This window comes from Urocitellus parryii, chromosome 6, assembly GCF_045843805.1.
Source record: "Urocitellus parryii isolate mUroPar1 chromosome 6, mUroPar1.hap1, whole genome shotgun sequence".
In the NCBI taxonomy this organism is placed as follows: domain Eukaryota; kingdom Metazoa; phylum Chordata; class Mammalia; order Rodentia; family Sciuridae; genus Urocitellus; species Urocitellus parryii.
In genome coordinates this window covers 176706608-176726932 of record NC_135536.1, presented here as the reverse complement: position 1 = coordinate 176726932, position 20325 = coordinate 176706608, and the positions used below count along the sequence as shown (strand labels likewise).

Below are 20325 nucleotides of genomic sequence, written 5' to 3'. Positions count from 1 at the left end.
AAGACATTGCTTTACTATCTTCTAGAATCTTGATTGCTATTGGGCATTTTGATGGTATTACATATGGTCCAATTTTTCTTTCTGAAAGATTTAGAATATTCTTTTAACTATGGTGTTTTGAAATTTCAAGATGCTGTATCTTTTTTTTTTTTAATTTTTATTTATTTTTTTAGTTTTCAGCAGACACAACATCTTTCTTTGTATGTGGTGCTGAGGATTGAACCCGGGCCACACACATGCCAGGCAAGAGCACTACTGCTTGAGCCACATCCCCAGCCCCAAGAAGATGCTGTATTTTCTTTCATTATGCCTGCGTATTTGGTTGGCCCTTTCAGTATGGAAACTAGTGTTTTTTAGTTCTATAAAGTCTTCCTGTGCTTTTTTTTTTTTTTTTTTAGTAGTGCCTTGAATTGAACCCAGGGCTTTGTGCATGTGAGGCAAGCACTTTACCAAATGAGCTATATCCCCAGCTGTACACTTTCTGTACACGTTCACTTCCTGTGCTATTTTAAAATTCTTCCCACTCTGTTTTCTCTGTCTTTTTTGTTTTGAACATCTGTGGGATGTTGGACTTTGTTGCTTGATCAAATATTCATAATTTATTTATTTTTTCCACATTCTTTTTTCTGGGATATTCTCTTGTTTTTATCTTTCAACTCTTTTGTTGAATTTTTATTTTTGGGGGGTGGGTACTGGGAATTGACTCAGGGGCACTCGACCACTAAGTCACATCTCTAGCCCTATTTTGTATTTTATTTAGAGACAAGGTCTCACTGAGTTGTTTAGTGCCTCGCTTTTGCTGAGGCTGGCTTTGAACTTGCAATCCTCCTGCCTCAGCCTCCCGAGCTGCTGGGATTACAGGCGTGCACCACTGTGCCTGGTTCTTCTGTTGAATTATTATTTTTTCCCCATTAGTCAGTTATTCATCCTTTCCACCAGCTCCTCCTGCCAGGTTATCATGGCTAAGTAAATGTGAGGCTAGGCCAGCACAGGCAAGGCTACTTCCTCAGATATCTCTTCCATGAGGGTGGGTGCCTGGCCCCTCTACTCTAGGCTCAGCTGAGGGGAAATGGAGTAGGCTGAGCCCTTCTGTTGAATTTTAATGTTATTTATTACACTTTTAAGTTTTTCTTGGTCTCTAGTTGTTTCTTTGAAACATCCTATATTTACTTTATCATTATAATATCTTCTTATCTCTCTGAGTATTATATATTATCTGAGTGTATTTTTTAAGTTTTTGAGAATATTTTTTCTTTCTTTCTCATGGGAGGATTTTCTCTTATGCCCAGGGATTTGGCTGCTTATATTTAAGAGTGAAGTAGTGACCTTTTGACTAGAGACTGTGCTTGGGCAGGGATTGTTAGATCGTTCTCACTGTATGGAGTCAGGTAGTGGGTTGACTTTGTTGTTTTATTGTTGGAGGCATCCTTTAAAGTTGTTGTCAATGATTTTTATTTTCTCTGAAACTATCCATTTTTTCAGAGAATTCCTCAAGTTTCCTGCCTGAGGGTAGCAGAGTTGGGGTTGGGGTAATGTAGAAGGTACATGTGACTGGCTGCTGAACCTAAGAGAGCAGAAACAAGGAGGGTTATTGATTTGAGTCTGTACACTTTCATGTAATCTTGCTTTTTTTTTCAGCTCATACTTCTCAGTCCTTTACTGTACTGTGCGTAGTATTCCATAGACCTTCACTTTTTAAATTTCTCTGTAACTGTGGCAGGTGGAATATGAAGAGTGGTGAGATATGTGAGAGTATTCACCTGGCTGCACACCTTAGTATGAGACCTATCATTTTTACTACTCAGTGCCCAAACATTAAGCATAATTTCCCCCCCCCTTTTTTCCTTTTGTTTTATTTTTGGTGTTGCAGATTGAACCCACAGCCTTGATCCTGCTAAGCACACACTCTGAGCTACATTCCCCAGCCTTGATTTCCATCTGTGTACTTTTTTCCCACCTTTCATAATACCTGATACATTCAAGTGCTGAATGTCTTAGAAATTAAGTGGGGTGGGACTGAGGTTGCATCTCAGTGGTAGAGCACTTGCCTCGCACGTGTGAGGCCCTGGGTTCGATCTCTAACACCACATAAAAATAAATAAATAAATAAACAGGCAAACAAATAAATAAAGATTAAAAAAATTATGTGGAGTAAGTTGGCCTTATTTTAATGTGCTGCAGTTTCTTCCATATTGCTAAGTTCTTTTTCTCTCTTTCCTCTGCTTTATATTTTCTACTGCTGTATTAAAATGTTTTTGGTATAATCTCTTCTGTTCATTGTGGTTTAATGCTAGTTTTATTCCTTTATTGTCATTCAGTGAGGTTTTGGTGGGGAGAGAGGTGATCAATCTACCATTTTAAATGGAAGTCCCTCCATTATCATAATTTGGGATATATTTCCAGAATTCTGTCTCCCCCCACCCCATTTTCTTCCAGACTTATAAATTTTTTATCAGTTAGCTTATGCCACAAAAATTCTATTTAATAAACCACTCCAAAAACCAAAGGCTTAAAACAGCAACAAGCATTTACTTAACTCATACCTGTAAATCAGCTGTGGATCAGCTGATCTAGGTTGGATGTTGCTAGTCAATTGGCCAGTGTCATTGGAGCCCATTCATGCATCAGTCACTGGCTGTTGTCTAATCTAGACTGGGCTCTGCTCCATATCTCTGTCATCTTCCTGGACCAGGGGTCTAACTTAAGCATGTTCTTCTTGCAGTGATGGCAGAGGTACAATAATGAGCAAGCCCAATCAGGCATGTGCTTTTTGTTTCTGGTTGTATCACATGCGCTAATATCCGATTTACCAAAACATAAGCCGAGTCCAGGGAAGATTTCTATCTTGTCCATAGCAGAAAGGCCTACAATGTACATGGGAGGGAGGCGGAGAATTGGGGCCAGTAATATAGTCTGCCATATATGATCAATAAATATCTAGTCTGTCATTTTAATGTCTGCATGCTATTCCATTGCAGTGGATAAATGTATAGAAATTCTTTAATCAATTTCATTCATGAAATACTTTGATGATTTTCTAGTTTTCAGCTATTTACATAATACTACAATTAACTTTCTAACATACAATAATTTTAATGTCTACTCTCAGTTAATTTCTTACAATAAAGTCTAGAAATAGAATTATTTTGCTACTAAATGTGTACTTTCTTTAGGATTTTTGGAATTCATCCTTAAATTTGTACTCCTATAAGAAGATTGTAGAAGTTCTTATTTCTGTTCACTGTTGCTAATTAGTTTGCCAAGTCAGGAAATAGAGTCAAAGTTGTACATAGATCCTTTTACTTAGATATGTTACTTAAGAATGACTTAGGTCTTCATAAGACATTATTTCTCCTGGATTGGTTATGGGTGGTCTTTCTATAGGTCCTTTAGTGTAACTTAACAGGTTACTTAAAATGATTGGATATTACATTACATGAATTATCTTATTCTTAAGGTTATGGTCATTATTTCAGAAACAACTCTGAAGTAGTGAAATTGCTTGGCTATCAGAGTATTCCCCATCTCCAGAGTGTCAGGTCAGACACACTGTTCATCAAGGTGCTTGGCACTGTTAAAATAAGAATATAAGGCTGGGGTTGTGGCTCAGTGGTAGAGTGCTTGCTTAGTATATGTGAGGCACTGGGTTCTATCCTCAGCACCACATAAAAATAAATCAATAAAATAAAGGTATTGTGTCCATCTTCACCTAAAAAGAGTATTTTTAAAAAATAGGAATATATGCCACAGTGTGGCAGAAGGTACTGAGGATTTACCTTTGGAAATGTCATTTTTAGATTTTTGTTTGTTTTGGTGGGGGAAATTGTTGCTGGGGTTGAACCCAAGGCCTTGTGCATGCTAGGTAAGCACTCTACCAACTGAACTACATCCCCAGTTTCTTTCCCCCCCACACACCTTTTTCAAAGGCAGAGATCTCACTGTGTTGCCCAGGCTGTCCTTAATCTCCTGCCTCAGCATCCAGAGTAGCTGGTAGGGGGTATGTGCCATCATAACTGGCATTGGAAATGTCACTTCTTTTTTTTTTTTATTTCATTTTCAACATTTTTTTTTTTAGTTGTTGATAGATCTTTATTTTATTTATTTATATGCGGAGTTGAGAATCAAACCCAGTGCCTCACACATGTCAGCCAAGTGTGCTACTGCTGAGCCACAGCCCCATCCCCTTGGAAATATCACTTCTAATTTTTTTTTTTTTTTTGGTACCAGGGGTTGAGCCTAGGGGTGCTTAACTACTGAGCCACATCCCCAGCTCTTTTTATTTTTAAATTTTGAGACAGGGTCTCGCTGAGTTGCTTAGGGACTCACTCAGTTGCTGAGGCTGGCTTTGAACTTGTGATCCTACTGCCTCAGCCTCCTGATCTGCTAGGATTACAGGCATGCACTACTGCACCCATCATGAATGTCACTTGAATAGAACTGAGTGCAAAAATAAACTGAAGCGGGGCTGGGGTTGTGGTTTAGTGGTAGAGTGCTTGCCTAGCATGTGTGAGGCCCTGGGTTCGATCCTCAGCACCACATAAAACATTAATAAATAAAATAAAAGATATTAAAAATAATTAAAAAAAAATAAACTGAAGATATGCCCTCTGAGAGTACACATAATAGGAGTCGTACACAAAAGTGTGAAGAGTGCCATTTAAAAAAAGTTGTATTTTTTTTTTAATTGCCTTTTGACTTGATAGAAAAGCTTTATTTTTGAGGGGAAAATATATAAATAAGTTCATATGAATCTCTTTAAAAGTCACATTGTTTTTCATTCCATAGAGCAATTTTTTTAAATTTAAAAATTTATTTTTTAGAAGTAGTTGTTTATTTTTATGTGTTGCTGAAGTTTGAACCCAGGGTCTTGGATGTGCTAGTCAAGCCCTCTACCCCTGAGCCACAATCCCAGCCCCCGCAAAGAACAATTTTTTAAAAAAAAATTTATTATGTGACTCTAGATTTTGGTTGAATGAATTCATAGACATTTTTATATAATATTGTACATACAGTTTTGTTTTACTTTTTAACATTTATTTTGTATGAATAATGTTTGACATTGGATGACATGTATTTTCATTTTCTTTAAATTTAGGTTTTTTTTTTCCAAAATAAGTAGTTCAAGTACTTAGTAAAATAAAAGAAATTAAATATATCAAATGAAAAGTAATAGTCTCCTTACTGTGCCTTACTTCTACCTGAGACGGTGGCTCCATTTCTCATGCACATTTGTCCTAGAGTCCCAGCTCTTTCCTTTTGCTGAACATTTGTTTTCCATTGTTGGCTACTATAAATAGAGACTATCACAAACAACGTTCCTAATCCGTTAAAATATTTGAAGAGTTCTATTTTAGCTGGAACTCTGAACCACTCTGGCCTTTTGAGTTTATTAATAATTCCTACTAACAGTATATATAGTAAAACTAGTTCATTTACAAATTCTACAAATCAGATTTCTGTATTTCACATTTATGCTTCCTCACTAGATATTTAATAAAATTAATAGAGGAATAGTTAGTTCACTATATTAAAAAGAAAGCAATTGGGAAGATTCACAAGAGAAGGAATATAAAAATAACTAAAAAAAATCCTGAAAAAATTTTCAACTTCATAGAAAAGTAATAGAGAAAAGCAAATTGAAATATATATGACTTTTTTTTTTTTTCTTGTGGTGCTGAGGATTAAACCCAGAGCCTCACACATGCTAATCAAGCTCAGCCTGAACCATGCCCCTCACCTACAGGTGACTCTAAAAAAATTTTATTTATTTTTTTTAAATGATATACTGTAATTATTTTTTAATACCTTTATTTTTATTTATTTTCATGTGGTGCTGAGGATCGAACCCAGGGCCTCACACGTGCTAGACGAGCGCTAAGCCACAATCCCAGCCCCAAAATTTTATTTTTGACCTTTGAAATTGGCAGAGATTTTAGAAGATAATTCTATCAACTGGCAAAGGTTCTATCAAATAGGCATTCTCCCACTTAGTACATTGACTGATAAATTTGTATAACCCTCTTTGGAAGCAGTTTGGCAGTAATCTTAAAATGCTTGTACTTTTGATTTGTTATTTCTACTTTTAAGAACCTATCCTACATTAATCCAGAAATATGTGTAAAACTTTATGGTACAAAGTCATTAGTCGACAATTATTTATGATTGAAAAAACCATAAAGTACTTCAAAATAGAGGAATTCCTGTTTAAGTAAAATATAGTTGTTTTATCCATGTAATGGGTACATAATTTAATATAATTAATTAATTTTTTGGTGCTAGAGATCAATCCCAGGACCTCACACATGGTAGCCAAACACTTTATCACCAAGCCACTTCTCCAGCTCAGTGAATATTTTCAAATAATTGTAAATTGGTTGAGGCAGGAGAATCACAATTTCAAGGCCAGCCTGAGCAACTTAGACCTTGTCTCAGAAGAGAATTTAGCTAGGCTGGTGGTTCATGCCTGTAATCCCAGTGACCCAGGAAGCAAAGATTGAAAGGTAGAGGCTGAGATTGTGGCTCAGTGGTAGAGTGCTTGCCTTGCGTGAGATACTGTGTTCAATCCTGGGAGCCACATAAAAATAAACAAATAAAATAAATGTATTTTAAAAAAAAGATTGAAGGCTGGGGTTGTAGCTCAGCGGTAGAGCGCTCGCCTAGTATGTGTGAGGCCCTGAGTTCAATCCTCAGCACTACATAAAAATATATAAATAAAATAAAGGTATTGTGGCTAACTATAACTTAAAAAAAAAAAAAGATTGGGGCTGAGGATGTGGCTCAAGCGGTAGCGCGCTTCGCCTGGCATGCGTGCCGCCCAGGTTCGATCCTCAGCACCACATACAAAGAAAGATGTTGTGATAACTAAAAAATAAATAAATATTAAAAATTCTCTCTCTCTCTCTCTCTCTCCCTCCCTCCCTCTCTCTCTCTCTCTTTCTCTCTCCCCCTCTCTCACTCTCTCTCCCCCTCTCTCACTCTCTCTTTAAAAAAAAAAAAAGATTGAAGGATAGCAAGTTCAAAGCCTACTTAGCAACTTAGGGAGACTCTGTCTCAAAATAAAAAAAAAGATTGGTATTATAACTCAGTAGTAAAATACTCCAGGTTCAATCCCTAGTATCTTAAAAATAAACTAATAAATAAAATTTAAAGGCTGACACAATGACACATACCTATAATCTCAGCTACTTGGGAGGCTAAGGCAGAAAGATAATAAGTGCGGCCCGGGTTCGATCCTCAGCACCACATACCAACAAAGATGTTGTGTCCGCCGAGAACTAAAAAATAAATATTAAAAAAAAATTCTCTCTCTCTCTCTCCTCTCTCACTCTCTCTTTAAAAAAAAAAAAAAGGATAATAAGTTCAAGGCCAGCCTCAACAACTAAATGAAACCCTGTCTCAAAAATTAAAAGGGTTGAGGATATAATGCAGTGGTGAAGGGCCTCAGTTTCAATCCCCAGTATCATAAAAGAAAAAAAAAATAGGACTTGGAGTGTAGTGGTAGAGTGTTTACTTGGCATGCATGAGGCTCTGCATTCAATCCCAGTACTACCAAAAAAATTTTGTGAAAATACATTTGTAGTTTAAGCAGAATACAGAGTCATATATTATAATTAACTTCAACTATATTAAAATGACAATAAAAATACAAAATAGACCCCAAAAAGATAATACTTGTCTTTTTTAAAAATATATTTTAGTTGTCAATGGACCTTTATTTAATGAATGTATTTATATGTGGTGTTGAGAATCAAATCAAAAGAGGTTCTGGGTTAGGACTTGCTTGTTAAGAAAACAGAAGGATCAGGATGTTCTATCAGAAGGCAGACAGGTGATAAGAACTCAGGCTGCTCTTATGTTAGACTGATCTGGTAGCTAATTGTAGCTCCATGCTAGGCGAGCACTTTACCACTGAGCCACAATCCCCAGCTCCAATACTTGTCTTTGTAAAGTAAGTTTTTAGTGGCTTTTTCATTACTATTTTATTCCAAAGTTTCTTAAGTGAACACATAATTAAAAATAAGTTAAATTTACTTGAGTGATAAGAAGATAGGAACAGTGGAAGTCCCTAGACTTCCATGAAGTAGGTGCTACACAGAAGGGAATGACCTTATTTGCTATGTCCTTTTGAATTTTACCTACTCTTCCTTGACTTACTTTGTAGTAGCCCAGGATCACCTGGGACACACAGAGAAATGAAGTCCAAGCCAAGCTTAGGCCATTGTATTATGATGTCCTTATCAGAGTGTTGGCAGGGAAACATAGGTCTGTGGGAAGGGCTGATGTTAGTTTTAGTGGAGCAGCTTGGATTTCACTTTGAAGACTGTTGCTTTGGTCAGAAAGTATTCTGCCTTTCTGTGAGCTAATTGAAATACTCCATTCCTGTGCAGAAGGAATTCAGCTTTAAAAAGGAAAATAGATCTTAATGGGTGCTGCTGCTTGTTCACCATTGGTGTTTTTCAACAATGAGATATTCCAGACTAGAAATTCTTAGTTTGCCACCTGAAGATCCTTTCATCTTCCCTTATTCCACCAAAAGAGGTTCTGGGTTAGGACTTGCTTGTTAAGAAAACAGAAGGATCAGGATGTACTATCAGAAGGCAGACAGGTGATTAAGAACTCAGACTGCTCTTATCTGATAGCTAATTGTAGCTCCACTAATTCCAAGGCTATAACACCTTGGGCAAGTCACTTTATAGTTGTGGTCCTCAGTTTCCTTATGTGTACCATGGGGCTTGAAATAGCCTCTATCAACTGAGTGAATGTAAAGAATGATTCAGTCACCAGTACCACCCATCCACCCACACAAAATGAATGAGATGGTGCATGCTTTGCAAGTAGTGGCAATAGTTGGTAATATTGTCACTTTCTAAAGACTCTTTGAGATCTATAAAGGGTCTCAGGAAGAAAATTAGAAGGAGAGCTTCTCTTGTTAGAGCCCAATCTTGATGATCCTGAAGCTTGTCGATCCTATCACTTCCATTTGGGATTCTTTTTTTTTTTTTTTTTGTCCAGCCAGACCAGACAGGCCTTGTCACCGGCAGGGAACTTGGCCTAGAGAGGGCCGGGGAAGATGGGGGTGGCTCTTACGGGGACCCTGCAGGCCATGAGAGGAGTCTAGTCCTGTTGGCTGTAGCAGGCCAGCTTTATTTTTATTTTTATTTTTATTTTATTTATTTTTTTTTTTTAGAGAGAGTGAGAGAGGAGAGAGAGAGAGAGAGAATTTTTTTAATATTTATTCTTAGTTCTCGGCGGACACAACATCTTTGTTGGTATGTGGTGCTGAGGATCGAACCCGGGCCGCACGCATGCCAGGCGAGCGCGCTACCGCTGAGCCACATCTCCAGCCCCCATTTGGGATTCTTGTAGAGGAAAACCCTGCAGTGGAGTCCTAAAAGGCTCAAGCAGCCCAAGATCAGGTTTGTCAGATTGACCGAACTTCGAAGTCTGCTTATTCTAATTACCATCTCTGTAGTCTTGTGCAGATAATGCAGCCTCAGGACTTTCCATTTGATTAAAGAGATCTACTTCCTAGAGTGAGAGAAGGAGTACATGAGAAACATGAAATGCTCAGCCTCTCTGCTTAGCAGAATCCATTCAACAAATAGTTGTTCTGTGTATTGTAATTTTTCAAAAATATTTTCAGTTATAGATGGATACAATATCTTTATTTTATTTTAATGTGGTGCTAAAGATTGAACCCAGTGCCAGACATGTGCTAGGCAAGCACTCTACCACTGAGCCACAACTCTAGCCCCTGTGTATTATAATTTTTATGGTTCAGTCAGAGATTGAAATCCAGAGGGTGGTGTAGTGATGTAGTTAAGGAATGTGAGTTCTTGCGTGAGACAATCTGGGTTCAGATCCTATTCCTGTTGTTCGGTAGCTTTGTGACCCTGGGCAAATAATTTCTGTCCTTCAGTTTCCTCATCTATAAGATGAGAATAGTAATAAGACCTAATTCCTGTAGTAATGGAAAGACTAAATGACTTAAGACATGTGAAGTGCTGACAGTTGTGGCTGGAACAGAACACCTTCATCATCAGTAGTGTGGGCTTCCCTGAGAGATCCTGTTCTGTTAGAAAAGCACACTTGGCAAGGGATGTAGTACACTAGGCCTGCCCCTGGCATTACCTCGTACTCTTGGGAAGTCTTGCTTTTTGCCTCAGACCCTGGTGCAACTTCCTTTTCTGATAGTCCTGTGGGACCTCAGCCCTTTTGATCATATTCTAGTCTGTCCCACTGCCTGCTCTAGGATGGGTCACTGGTGTTACTCAGTCTCTGATTCTCCTCTCACTCTCCTTGAAGTCCATGTCCTGAAGAGTCCCCATGGCCCTCCTTGGCTGCATTCTTGCTCTGCCCTGAAACTGTACTACCAATCCAGGTCAGATCAAGGTGCCAACTATAGAGGTACATCGTTACCCCAGGGCTTGCTGAGGCTTGTCCTGGCCCCCATCCTAATACAGAGAGTTAGAAAACATATTAAGATCTAGATTGCGTAGATAATGACATTCCTTGATACCACAGCCAATGCACATACCCCCCTTGACTGATTTACCCTAATGTTCCTGTGGTCAGGCTGAAGGCCAAGCCTTGTTCAAAACATCTGGGCTGCAGTAACAGACAATGGTAAATTGTATCATTTTTGGGTAAAACTCAAGGCTCCTTCTCAGGCATTATTTCGAAAGTTCTGTCTGGGCCTGTAGATAGATGTTTTTGGATGATTGTGCAAACTAAGCTCTCCATGATCTGACCCCTGTCTGTTTACTGAGACTTTTTGGATGCAACTTTTTATTGAAGTATAACATTATATAGAAAATGTCCAAATCATTAGTGTAGAGGTAAATGAATTTTTACAAAATGATGAATTCCAATATTCAGATTAAGAGGCAGAATGTTACCAGCACCCACAGGATCCGCTTTTGGATCCTCTTCCCATCACTCCTCTTAGCTCTCCTTGTTTAGCCATGCTGATCTAGTTACCATTTCACCCACCCGCAGCATACCATTCTCTCATGCTCCTGCCCCTACACATGCTGTTTCCTTGGGTGCCAGGCCTCGCCTCCTCACTGCTCAAAACTCAGGTGTCAACTTCCCCTGATGGGCTAGGTCTGCTTCCTGTACTTTCCTCCCATGTTTTGTAATTGTTTACTGGGAGATCCCTGAAGTCAGAGACTGAGTCACCAGTCTCCCTGGCACTCAGCACATGCTTGCCATAGAGCAAACTCCAGCAGTGTTTTCTTATTATACAGTTTTTCTAAAATATTTGAAGTCATATTTTACTTTTCTTTTTTATCTTCCCTGTCCCTACCTCGAGCACATGCCATTCCAACTTTCTGCCTTCCTGACCATCCTTCTTGCCTCTTCTGGCTTATCTGAAAACATATTAACTCTGTCTTTCTTAGTTGTTGTTTTGAGCCAGGGTCTGAACCCAGAGTGAGAGAAGGAGCTACATCCCCAGCCCTTTTTATTTTTTATTTTGAGACAGGTCTCACGAAGTTGTTGAGGCTGACCTTGAACTTGTGATCCTCTGCCTTAGCCTCTCAAATTATTGGGATTACAGATGTGTGCCACTATCTCCAATGAATTGTGATTTCTATCTCAGAAAAGCTGTTACAAGAAAATGAACCAAAAAGTAAAGGTTTACCGATGTTGTGATGTTTCCTGAGGGGCTTTTTTTTTTTTTTTTTTTTGAGGGCACATAAGACTTTATTCAAATCTTGGTATATGAACACAAACAAAGAGAATGACTTCAGGAGAAAAGTAAACTACATAAGAACAAACAAGATGCAGGCTGGATGCATAGCTTGGTGTTAGGTTCAATTTTTTTTTAAACATGCAAAATGTATTAACACAGACATACACATTCACATTCTGCCTCTTAATTTTATGTCAGCATAACTATAAATCTGATTTTGAATGTGTTTGCAAAAGCCATATTGCCATTTCTGCATAAATATTGACCTAGATATGTAAAATAATAATAATAATAATAATAATAATAATACAGAGCTTTGTGATTAATCTCTAGATGCCTTTCATTTTGTTTAGAAAATAAGATAATGGCATGGCATGATAATTAATATAAAGCAATCAATGTTGAGTGGAGTCTAACACATTTTTGTTGCAAAGGGTTCAATACAGTGTCTAGAACCTACTAAGTGAGCAATAAATATCAGTTGTAGTGATTGTTACCACCTTTGCTTGGGCTCATAAAGGAAGGGTCATTTCAAGTGACCATTGAAAGATGGGTTTCTGATAGAAGGAGGATAGGGAAGGACAGCTCAGCAGAGGGGATAGCCTGACATCAGACACTGGAATGAAAGGGCAGGATGTTTTTAAAAGCTGGGAATGGTCCAGTGTAGCTGGAGGGAAGGGTGTGTGGCAAGGGGTGAGGGGTGAGATGGAAAGCTGAAGAAAATGCCCAGATAGTGAGGCTGTTGGAGTTTGGACTTAATCTGATAGATGAAATGGAACATTCAAAAGCCTTTAAAGTCAGGCTTGTCACACTCTAAACCATTCTAGAAGGATCCTTCTGGTTGGGGCTGGGATTGTGGCTCAAGGGGTAGAGCGCTTGCCTAGCATGCGTGAGGCACTGGGTTCGACCCTCAGCACCACATAAAAATAAAATAAAGGTATTGTGTCCATCTACAACAAAAAATAAATATTTAGGAATAAATGACTGACCACAAGTTTATCTCTAATTCACACATTGATTTAAAAAAAAAAAAAAGAAGGATCCTTCTGGTACTTCCTCCTTTTTCTTCCATCTTTCTACTTTCTATCTACCAGGATTGTTTCTAGCTGACAAGTTTCCTTGGTTTGAAGGATTTAATGCTCAAAGTTTTTTCATTCTCTTTTTTATGAAGTTATCAGATTCATAACCCTCTTTCTCCCAAGGTGGCTTTTAGGTGTTTCAAATATATAGACCACTTTGGTGGGCAAAAGCGCCTTTTGTTTGTCCCTAGAGTGAGCTGGGAAAGGGATAAAACTCCTTGGACTGAATAGCTTCTATTTTTATGAAACATCATTGAAGAAGATGTCTGTTATTTTCAGTGAACAGTAGGCCCCATACTAATGAGAATTTAAATTTTTAAAAAATTATTGATAGATCTTTATTTTATTTACTTACTTATATGTGGTGCTGAGAATCGAACCCAGTGTCTCACACAAGCCAGGCAAGTGCGCTACCGCTGAGCTACAGCCCCAGCCCTGGATATTGTCATTTTTATGAAACATCGTCATTATATGACACCAACCTTGAACCGTCAGTTATAACAAATGATTTCTGGGCTATTTTGAAATCCCCCTTGTAAACTCAAACTCTCTAGCCTTGATTTTTGTGTGCCCTGATGTCTTAAACCATTTGAAAGGGAAAAGCTGATTTTTGATTTTTTTTTTTAAAGAGAAATCAGTTGTTTTCCTAGACAAAAACAAAGCAGTTCATTTTGGAAAATTTTAAAGTATTTAGAGAAGCAAAGAAAGGAAAATCATTTATAATTTCACCATCATCCAGAGTTAACTATTGTGAACTTCATGGTCTATTTTTTTTTTTTTTTTTTTTTAAGGAACACAGAATTTACCTCTTTTATAACCTTCACATCTTTGGGCTAAAGTTTTGTAGAATCATTTTGGGTCTGAAAATTTCACAAGAAATATGCTTGTGGTATCCCAGGTTGCTAAAGGTAGATGGTTTTGACTTCCTTGGTTTCCTTTTATGGGAAATCAAGCCACGAAGCTCTCACTCTGTGTGAGTTTCAATAGCACCTTGGGCACCAGGAAGCGCGTGTCAGGTGATTATTGGAACAGTTATGGAAAGTTTCATGTTGATAAAGACTTGCTGAGTCTAATCTTGATTGATGAAGCTGGATTATTCTATACGCTTATTTCTTTTTACAGGCAGTGCTTTCCTCAGTGCTATTTTTCTTGCCTTAGCAACATACCAGTCTCTGTACCCAATCACCTTGTTTGTCCCAGGACTCCTCTATCTCCTTCAGGTAAGCACTTGCTGGTTAGAAACCAGTGCTCTAAGTGATGTTTAATACATAGCCTGGTCCCTGCTGGGAGGAAGGAAGGAAATGGATCAATAAAGGCAATGGGACTGGGACCCCCAACTAATATCTGCTTGCTTCTACTTGAAAAGACAAACAAAAAAACTTGACTAACTTTAAATAAAGTAGACTAAGTGATCTTTAGTTCTGTGTTTTGTCTTTGCAAATGTGAAACTGCTTTTCATTTTATATAATTGTATTTGGGATCTATCAACCATCTTTTATTCTTCTCTCACCTAATGTACATAGATTCCTCTGAGCTCATTTCTTTTTAAGTTTTTTTCTTTCTTCTTCTTCTTTTTTTTTTTTTTAAATAATAGCACTCACCAGTTGTAGCTCAGTGGTAGAGCACTTGCCTAGCATGTGTGAGGCACTGGGTTCAATTCTCGGCACTGCATATAAATAAATAAAATACAGGCCCATCAACAACTAAAAAAATATATATTAAAAATAGCACTTATTTTCTAAAGTTCTTAAAAAAATTAAATGTAATGGGTATACTTGTTGCAATGACAGGAACATCCTAGGTGATCAATAAATATGATAGTAATTCAGGCACTATACTAAGCACTGCAGGCATCATCTCACTTCAGCCCCATATGGATTTTGTGGGACAGGTCATATTATTTGCAATAGGTTTGTTTGGTATTATACTTATTAGGCACATGAATTAAAACAGAATGTTGGGAGGTTAAATCATTTACCCAAGGTCACATGGCTGGCAAGAAGCATGCAGGAGGTAACGCCAAGATTCAAAAATCCAGAAGTGTCTTGATTTCAGAGTATTCATTCTTAACACTCTTACTAAAGCTAATAATATGCATCCTCTTGTGCAAAAAGAACATTTGCTTGTCAGTATAGGTGACTTTGTAATATATCTTTTGGTGTACACAGTGATACATGATTAGGTTGGTCTTTCTTTTATTTGGGGGAATTTGAGATATGGTCTTCAGTAAATAGCACTGGATATTTGGGCAGGGTATAGTATAGAAATTTGGTTTTCTCTAAGTAATTTTTTTAAGTTATATTTCTCCAGATGATTCACTGGATCTGAGACTAAAACGTTATATATTCTTATTATGCAAGATCAAATTGTTCTCCACAGAAAAAGCCAATTGCAGTGCCACCATCAGTATCTACAAAGAAGTGAATCAGCTACCTCCCAGTCTGCCAGCACTGGCTTTTCAAGTTGGATTTATAATCGCTAGTTCAATTAGATGTGTCACCATACAATGAATTATTTTGTTTTGATTTTCTTTCTATATTCATGTTGATCCAATCATTTTCCATATAACAATATACTATGTGTGTGTCTGTATACACACACACACACACACACACATACACACACACAATTTAGTTGTTGATGGACCTTTATTTTATTCATTTATTTATATGTGGTGCTGAGAATCAAACCCAGTGCCTCACACATGCTAGGCGAGTGCTCTACCATTGAGCCACAACCCCAGTCCTTATATTTTCTTTATACTGTGCAGTTTATTCTTTAGAAAGTCTGAGCCTTAAAGAGAATGCATGCAATCAGAACTTTTATGCAACTAGATATAAAATAAATAATATAGAAAAAAGGACTAGGGGTGTAGCTAAGTGGTAGACTACTTCCCTAGCATGCATGAGGCCCTAGGTAGTACCACCAATAAACAGACCAACAAAAACACTTGGGCTGACCTAAACTTTCCAAATAATTTGTTAGTCCATTTCTAAATACTGCTTTATATAAAATGACTTTTGTTTAAAACTCAAGGAAATTTCCTCCTGACAACAGTGGACAATAAAACTGTGTCATGAGGTTAGGCAACTCAGCTAGTCAATTTATTTAGTCTTCCTGCCCAAATATCCAGTGCTATTTATTAAGCACTCAATATCTCTGACTCTGCAGAGATAAAGCAGGTACAGTTGCCAAGCAGGGAGTATTCCAGCAAGACTGCTGTGCTAGTAACCTATGGGGTGGTTGAGCATAGAAGACACTGAAATTGGGAAGGTTAGACCATTGTCAGAGGAAATTGAGAGGTGAGGGTCTGGATGCAGGGGATTTTTAGGTGGTGGAATCAGCTGGCAGCAGTCTGTATCTGGGAAACAGGAATAGGAAGAGTTTGAGATGAATTTCAGGACCGCATTTATGTAGAAATTAAAATCCCACCTCTAACTATTTTTTTATTTAAGAATGTAAAGTGGCCTGAGGTCAGTAGGGCCTTCTGAGTCATGGTAAAGTATTTGGAAAATTAATTCAGTCACTTCCAGGAAACAAACACACCTGTTTAAATATGAGATCGAGAACAGAAGAGGAAATTATCTTTTAGAACTGAGTTCCTCCTAAACCATTAAGTGGACCCATTAGGCCTGAGTTCACAGAGGTCCAAAGGCTCGAAAGAGAGAAATTAGAACTAATGAGCTTAGTGAAATGCAGCCCTGTGACAGAATGGGATGTTCCAAGTGAGGTAAGCTCCCTGTGAATCAGTTTTTAGGCCAGTGGAAAATGGCACTTGTTAGGGAGTCCTAGCAATGTTGTAAGTATCATCACAGGTGGTTGGATGATCCCAAATGTTCTTCCAACTTCCAACTTAGAATGGTTTAATAACCACAAACACATGATGGATCTGCTCTTGACATTCTGGTTTTCTCAGTTTCTAGAAGCCCTCTGCAGGCACACATTTCTTCCTGGAATGATTGTATAACATACTATAGAAAAGCACAAGCTTGATGGGGACGTCTTGTTAAGATGGAAAGCAGAGTAGTCTCATATGTTAACAGGTGATATCAGAACTCTGAAACCAACTCAAAGAACCCTTACTGGCCAAATTTGGGATATTTTGAGCACCAAAAGAATAAAGATTATAAGGGATTATAGAATGTTGAATAAATTAAAATCCATGTGTTCATAATGAAGTTCAGAAGAGAATTGATTAGAGAAAAAAATTGGATATACCACCATTGTTCCCAATTTCTTTTCTTTTTTTTTTTAAAGAGAGAGAGAGAGAGAGAGAGAGAGAGAATTTTTTAATATTTATTTTTTAGTTTTCGGCGGACACAACGTCTTTATATGTGGTGCTGAGGATCAAACCCGGGCTGCACGCATGCCAGGCGAGTGTGCTACCGCTTGAGCCACATCCACAGCCCCCAATTTCTTACATTGAAAATAACTGAAAGGAAGGAACTACCCAGGTACAATAGCTTATACCTATAATCCCAGCTACTCAGTAAGCTGAGGCAGGAGGATTGCAAGTTCAAAGCCTGGACAACTTAGTGAGACCCACCCTCAAACTAAAATAAAAAGTGCTAGTACTGTAGCCCAGTGGTAGAGTTCTTGCCTAACATGCATGAGACCATTGGGTGGGTGGGTGGGGCTGCTGCCTTACACTGAGCTTACTAGTTTTAGCTTCCCCAGTTGAACAAAGACACTGCTTCTAAATATATGAAAGCCAATTTATAAATGTAGAAATGATAGAATAGCAAATCGCCAATGAAATTATTGAACCTAGCAAAGATCATCAATGGTTGCTAAAATCAAGTGAATAGGTTTTAGAGAATGTTTATAATTTGAATGGTGCAAAAATTTTATCACCCCCACTTTCCACCCTCTAAATTATTTATTAATAACAAAGGAGCTGGTGTGGTTGCAATCCCAGCGGCCTGGGAAGCTGAGAGATGAGGATCACAAGTTCAAAGCCAGCTTCAGCAATTTAGCAAGGCCTTAGGCAACTTGGCAAGTCCCGTCTCTAAATAAAATATTTTAAAGAGGGTCAGAGATGTTGCTCAGTGGTTAAGGCCCCTGGTTCAATCCCTGGTTCCAAAAAAGGAAATCACATCTGTACAAGGAGTGTTCTAGAAGTCTCAGGTCAAACACATGATCCTACTCAAATTGTTTACAGTGGAACAATTGAAAAAATGCATTTCTTTTTTTGTTTTGTTTTGTTTTTTGGTACTGGGGATTTAACGCAGGGGTGCTTAACCACAGAGCTATGTCCTCGACCTCTGTTTATTTTTTATTTTGAGACCGGTCTTACTAAGTTGCTGAGGCTGCCTTTGAACTTGCAGTCTTCCTGCCTCAGCCTCCCAAACTGCTGAGATTACAGGCATGTGCCCCTGTACCTTGCTAAGATGTGCTTCTTGGTGTGATGCAATCTGTGTACATAGTGTTAACTTTCAAATATTCTTACCTAAGAAGTTGGCTTTAATTAAGCCTTTAGATCTGTTTTCTAGTTTTTAGGAAATGAAAAAAACAGAGGAATAATTTCAATGATACTATAGGAAGTTATTGAACACACCAGAATGGTCTGTAGGACAGTTGATCTGGTTCTCTTCAAATTGTCAAGGTCATGCTGGGCTTAGTGGCATAGCCCCTAATCTCAGCAACTCAGGAGGCTGAGGCAGGAGGATCACAAGTTTGAGGCCAGTCTTGGCAATTTAGCAGAATCTTTCTCAAGATAAAAATAAAAAGAGTGGGAATGTACCTTAGTAGTAGAGTACCAGTGGGTTCAATTCCAGTGCCATTAAAAAAGAAAAGAAAGTAAAAAAAAGAAAGACAAAGTCAATGTCATGTTTCAAGTTTCAAGACTAGAGAGACACAAAAACCAAATGGAGGACTGGGGGCTGTGGCTCAGTGGTAGAATGCTCGCCTAGCATACGTGAGGCACTGGGCTTGATCTTCAGCACCATATAAAAATAAAATAATAAAATAAAGATATTGTGCCCACCTATAACTAAAAAATAAATATTAAAAAAAAAAAGCCAAATGGAATGAGAAGTTCTTGATTGAATTCTGGTGTGGAAAAAAAGATATAGAGTTGTTTTAGGGGTTGTTAGAAAAATTTGAAGATAAATAAAAATATTAGGTGCTTTTAGAGAACTATTATTAACTTCTTGTGCTATGAAGGAGAATATCCTTATTTTTATGAGCTGCATGCACAAGTGTTTTGGGGAGAAGTGTCATGATATGTACAACTTTTAGATACTTCAGCAAAAATTAATTTGTATACTTAGAAATAACATGGCAAAGTGGTAATCTTTAATCTAGTGACATAAAGTTGATTATTTTTTTGTTTTGTTTTTTGAAACAAGGTCTCACTAAGTTGCTCTGGGTAGCCTTGTGATCCTCCTGCTTTATCCTCCTTAGTGGCTGGGATACATGTGTACACCATCACACAACTTGATTATTGTATTATTTCAGATTTTCTGCATGTTTGAAAAAATTTATGTTACGGTATGGGAAAATAGAATACAGTTTCTGACATCTCGATTAGGACATTTATTAGCTCTGTGACTCTGGAGCAGTTACTGTTTAAGTTCTTTCTCTCTTGGTTTCCTTATTTACAATGTTGGATAATAGTACTTGGGCTGGAGATATAGCTTCGTGGTAGAGCTCTTGCCTAGCATGTGTGAGGCCCTGGGTTTGATCCTCAGCACCACTGAAAAAAAAATTATATATAAAAATTAATACTGCAAAGGATAAATATATGTCTAGTATCCAGAACAGTGTCTGCTCTCAGTGGATCATAGGAGTAGTAATTAGTATTCAGATGTTCATGGAAAGGACCTGGCTACCAGTCTATGGGTACATAAGGTAATGAGGGGAAAGGATAATTATTTCTTTTCTGGAGCCAGAGGAACTGTAAATTAGTTTGTATTTCCTCCTTTGACACTATAAACCTGCCTCCATTCTGCTGAGTTTCTATATACTGTAAAAGGTAGATAATGGATAAGCTGGTGAGTGTCTCATCAGTGCCAGAGTCAAAACTATTTTTCTCTTCCCTCTTGAGGCCCAGGATCAAAAGCAGGGGTGCTGCATCTGGCTCCCTGGTGAATCACTGGTAGTTTGAGCCCATCTGTTCCCCTCCCCCAACTTTGTTCTTCCTCTGACCTTGGCTTGGAGCCTAGTTTCCAAATTAGAGAGAAGCTTACAGTGTTATGATCTGATCACATGCAGAATAAAATAGTCCTAACATGCACAGGATCTGGAGGCTACAGTGAAGGAAAAACCAAGTGCATCAAGAGACTGAGGAAGACTAGGGGAGGTTTGCTGAGATGCTCATGGTGAAGTCCAGGAAGTTTCTAGTTTCTGCTTTCCTTTTGCTTGGGATTCCTACAGCCTTGGACCCCTGTGGTTTGTTTGAGGTTCTGTTTTCTTTCAAGGACAATAATAGACACTAGGGGAAAATACCTTGTGAGTGCTCCTTTGGTTTTTGCTTTAATCCAGTATGAGCTTTTCTTGTCTTTGAACTGAAAAAATGAATCCTGTAACTGTTATACTTTCTGGTGCTTG

The 20325-nt window shown here is 38.0% G+C and overlaps 1 protein-coding gene and 1 non-coding gene across 3 annotated transcripts in view; one reads left to right on the top strand and one right to left on the bottom strand.

Moving 5' to 3' along the window:
* Pigu (phosphatidylinositol glycan anchor biosynthesis class U) overlaps positions 1–20325 on the top strand; it is an 87854-nt gene that overhangs the window by 26858 nt on the left and 40671 nt on the right. For both annotated transcript variants that reach the window (XM_077799473.1, XM_026383216.2), the window contains one exon: positions 13897–13994. In XM_077799473.1, coding sequence (XP_077655599.1) covers positions 13897–13994 — 98 coding nt within the window. The remainder of the gene's footprint in view (positions 1–13896; positions 13995–20325) is intronic.
* Positions 969–1087, bottom strand: LOC113179015 (small Cajal body-specific RNA 21). The gene has a single exon (XR_003300310.1).